The 3,581-nt window shown below is 42.1% G+C and overlaps 1 protein-coding gene across 1 annotated transcript; it reads right to left on the reverse strand.

Moving 5' to 3' along the window:
• Window positions 1-1,258: 1,258 nt before the first annotated feature.
• Window positions 1,259-2,167, reverse strand: LOC106000917 (vomeronasal type-1 receptor 4-like). Its single transcript, XM_013036137.1, has one exon. It carries the CDS (start codon window positions 2,165-2,167, stop codon window positions 1,259-1,261), a length of 909 nt encoding a protein of 302 aa, XP_012891591.1.
• Between the last annotated feature and the right edge of the window lie 1,414 nt (window positions 2,168-3,581).

Genomic DNA, 3,581 nt, shown 5'->3' on the forward strand with positions numbered 1-3,581 from the left:
ATATACAGACAATAAATATTAAGGTCCAAAATAAAATCTAGGACTAAAACACTATCAGGGGAGCCAACTGTACATAGAGACTGTGAACAGGAAGGATAACAGGGGGAGTAGACTTCAAACTAGGTTGAGTGTCCAGTGTTAGGATAGGGGACTTGTGGAGCATCAGATGACGAGAAAAAGTGTTAGATAGCGAGTTCCAGTCATAGTCTTTGACCAAAAAAATAAAATAGGATAAAAATACCCAATGTCCAGAGGGCTTCACACTGAACAGCACTCCTTTTCCTCATGACACATCTTCAGAAAGTCCAGTGGTGATGGACGACAGGACCTGCAGGGTCTTACTCTCTCCACGGCCTTATCTTGGAAGATTTCCTTTGTTGTCTAAATCAGAACACTGATCTCCATTGTGCCTTTGCCACACTGCTTGTCACAGAGTAGAGTCATGGAGATCACAAGATGGAAGAATATGTCTCATCATGTATACACATCTCTGCGTTGACTGCATCCTAATTGTCATTGATTGCCTCCTTCTTTGTCACTAGCTGCAATTTTCTTTGTCATTGGCTGCAAGGTCCACTCTTTTTTCTTTTTTGCCAGACCTGGGGCTTGAACTCAGGGCCTGGGCATTGTCCCTGGGCTTCTTTTGCTCAAGGCTTGCACTCTACCACTTGAGCCATAGCACTATTTCTGCCTTTTCTTGTGATTAGTTGAAGTAAGGGTCTCACTAACTTTTCTTCCCAGGGTGCCTGAGAACCAAGGTGCCTTCTGAGTAGCTAGGATTATGGGCATGAGCCACCTGTGCCTGGCTCTGGCTGTGTTCTTTGGCCACATGATGTTTCTTTGGTGGCTAGATACTACTGTATCATTGGAGAACCAGCATTCTTAGAGTGATCTAATAAAATTCCATATAACAAACAGCCCTGTTAGTAGGAAGGGAACATGAGTAAGAACTACATTCTCTAATCACTGTGTTATAGGAACAGAAATGTTTTTAATTTTAATAGTGTACAGAAAATGTATTTCATTTGTCCCACTAATGATCTGTTAAGCATAAGCAATAGAACCCTTTTGTGCAAACTTAAACACACAAGCACCTCAGCCTTTAAGAATTACAGCATCTCTGAACTTGAACAACACTTCAGGTGTTCAGTACACACAATTTATTCCTCAGATATATTACTAGGAACTTAACTGCTTTGAAGAAAATTTTGGCTGTCCAATCAGCTGTTGAATGCTTTATGACAACCAGTACTTCCTATCAACGAGAAGGAGAGTTTACATTTGGAAAAACTTTATTATTCTTCATTAGGAAAAAAGGACAAACGGTTGGGTAGCATGATGATAAAATACAAATGATCACATCCAGTGTTGGGATTTTCACTGGTGTGTAAAAAGAATAAAAGTTTGCGATGTTGTGGGAGCAATAGAAGAACACAAAACTGCTGACTAACAGGAAGATGTTGTGGGTGGCCTTGTTCTCAGGTGCTGACTGGGAAGCAAGCCTGGGACTATGGAGGTGCCGGGCTGTCTTGTGGTGTCGGTACAGGAGGCTCACCATATAGAGGCTGGTGGTGATCAGGAGGATAACAAACACAAGATCTCGAAATAATAAGATAGAGATGAAATACCATGATCTATTGTCTTCTATCTGCCGAGTCTCACAATATGCATTGTACATCGCGGGACCAACCAATGTGAAATTGCTTTTGGCTTTCATAGCTGTAATGACTGGGATGTAGATGACCATATTGATGACCCAGAAGGAGAGGAAAGAAGGGAAAATCCACACTGAAGACTTAGATTTAAGCCACACCCACTGGGCATGGCTAGAGCTGATGGTGATGGCTTGAAAAGCACTGAGGAGTGAGGTGGTACTGATGGCCAGTCCCCGGGTGACTCTGAAGAGGTACACCACCACTTTACAGCCCACATTGTCCAGAAATTGCTGGATTCTGAAGCATGCTATGATGTCTGGTAACATTGTGAAGGTGAGGTTCAGGATGTTGACCACAGTCAGGTGCATGAAAATGGCATCGATGGGCTTCTTCAGATGACGTTGGAATAAAAACATGTACAGATAGAGCATGGAGAGCAGGGAGTTCCCCATGACACCAACACACAGCTGGGCTATGAGGAAAAGCCCCCATATTGATGCACCTGAGAACATCGCTAAGGTGTTGGTGAGGTTTGATGCATAAATAAGCAGGGAGTCTATACAGGAGAGAAAAATCAGCGCACTGGATTATGGATCCATTCCAAATTGAGCTTCACAAAAAATATCGAAGATGAAAATCGGTTTCAGGCCCAGGGGTGGCCCTTCTGGAGTGGGATGCCAAAGACAAAGATCTAGAAGACATAAATGGTTGAGATTATAGAAAAGAAACCCTGTCTCACACCATGGGTCCTAGTGCCTTCACTAGGAGAACCGTGGGCCTGTGGTACACAGGAATTTGCATATTATGATTTCTTTGGTCTTCAGATTATTATATATGCTCTGTGTGTGTGTGTGTTTGTGTGTGTGTGTGTGTGTGTTTGAAGTCTTGTAGCTTGATCTGAGGGCCTGATGGTACCCTGTGTTCTTGTATTATTGCTAAAAGCTAGGAGCTTCACCTCCATCTTTATGCTGATTAATTGGAGATAAGTCTCATAGACATTCTTTCCTGGGCTGGCTTCATATCATGATCCTCACGTTTCAACTCCCTGAGTAGCTAGGATTATAGGTGTTAGGCACCAGTATCCAGTTACAATCTCTCATTTGAAAACACATCTAATCAGTATTACATAAGAAAGGTAAGGGACTGACCATTAGTTCAAGTTCCAGCATTCCCAAACAAATGTTTACCATCGCAGAAAGTTTTCAGGTAAAATGCTTCCTGTGAAGAAATGACAAACTCGGGAAAATTCCTGGGTAAACTTTTAAAATAAGCTTCAAAAGAGGAGTAGGCCAAATATACCAGATGTGAACATGGTTTCACACACTCCCTGAAAACTCAGTGAGGTGCTGGGAAGGTGGCTCAGTAGTAGAGAACTTACCTTGCATGCATGAGGCCCTGGGTACCATTCTCAGCACCACATAAACAAAAAGAAAAAAGCCAGAAGTGGTGCTGTGGCTCAAGTGGCAGAGAACTAGCCTTGAGCTGAAGAGCTGAGGTACAGTGCCTAGGCCCAGAGTTCAGGCCCCAGGACTGGACCCAAAACAAAACAAAACAAAACAAAACTCAGTTAAGCATTGTAGTGACCATGGTTCTATATTAGCATGCCTTGATATGAAATGCAGTCATTATCATGTGATTCCAGAGATGAAATGCCCGTGTATTTCTGGAGGGAAATGACACAAAAGTCTACACAAACCATTCTTGCCCTATGATAAAACACTGGGACAATGGAACAGGAATCTAACATTCAAAGTAGGCTTCAGCTCACTCATTACCATATAAAGTGGTCAGTGGAGTAGAAGTGAGGAAAATATAACAATAGATATAGGAAATCTCCTGTGTGATAGATTCAGTATATGTAAGTGGTGAACATTTTTATCATGCAGAGATCTTGTTCTTGTTTTCATGTTAAAAAATATCTATGAT

The sequence above is a fragment of the Dipodomys ordii genome, unplaced genomic scaffold (genome assembly GCF_000151885.1).
Source record: "Dipodomys ordii isolate 6190 unplaced genomic scaffold, Dord_2.0 Scaffold250, whole genome shotgun sequence".
Lineage (NCBI taxonomy): Eukaryota > Metazoa > Chordata > Mammalia > Rodentia > Heteromyidae > Dipodomys > Dipodomys ordii.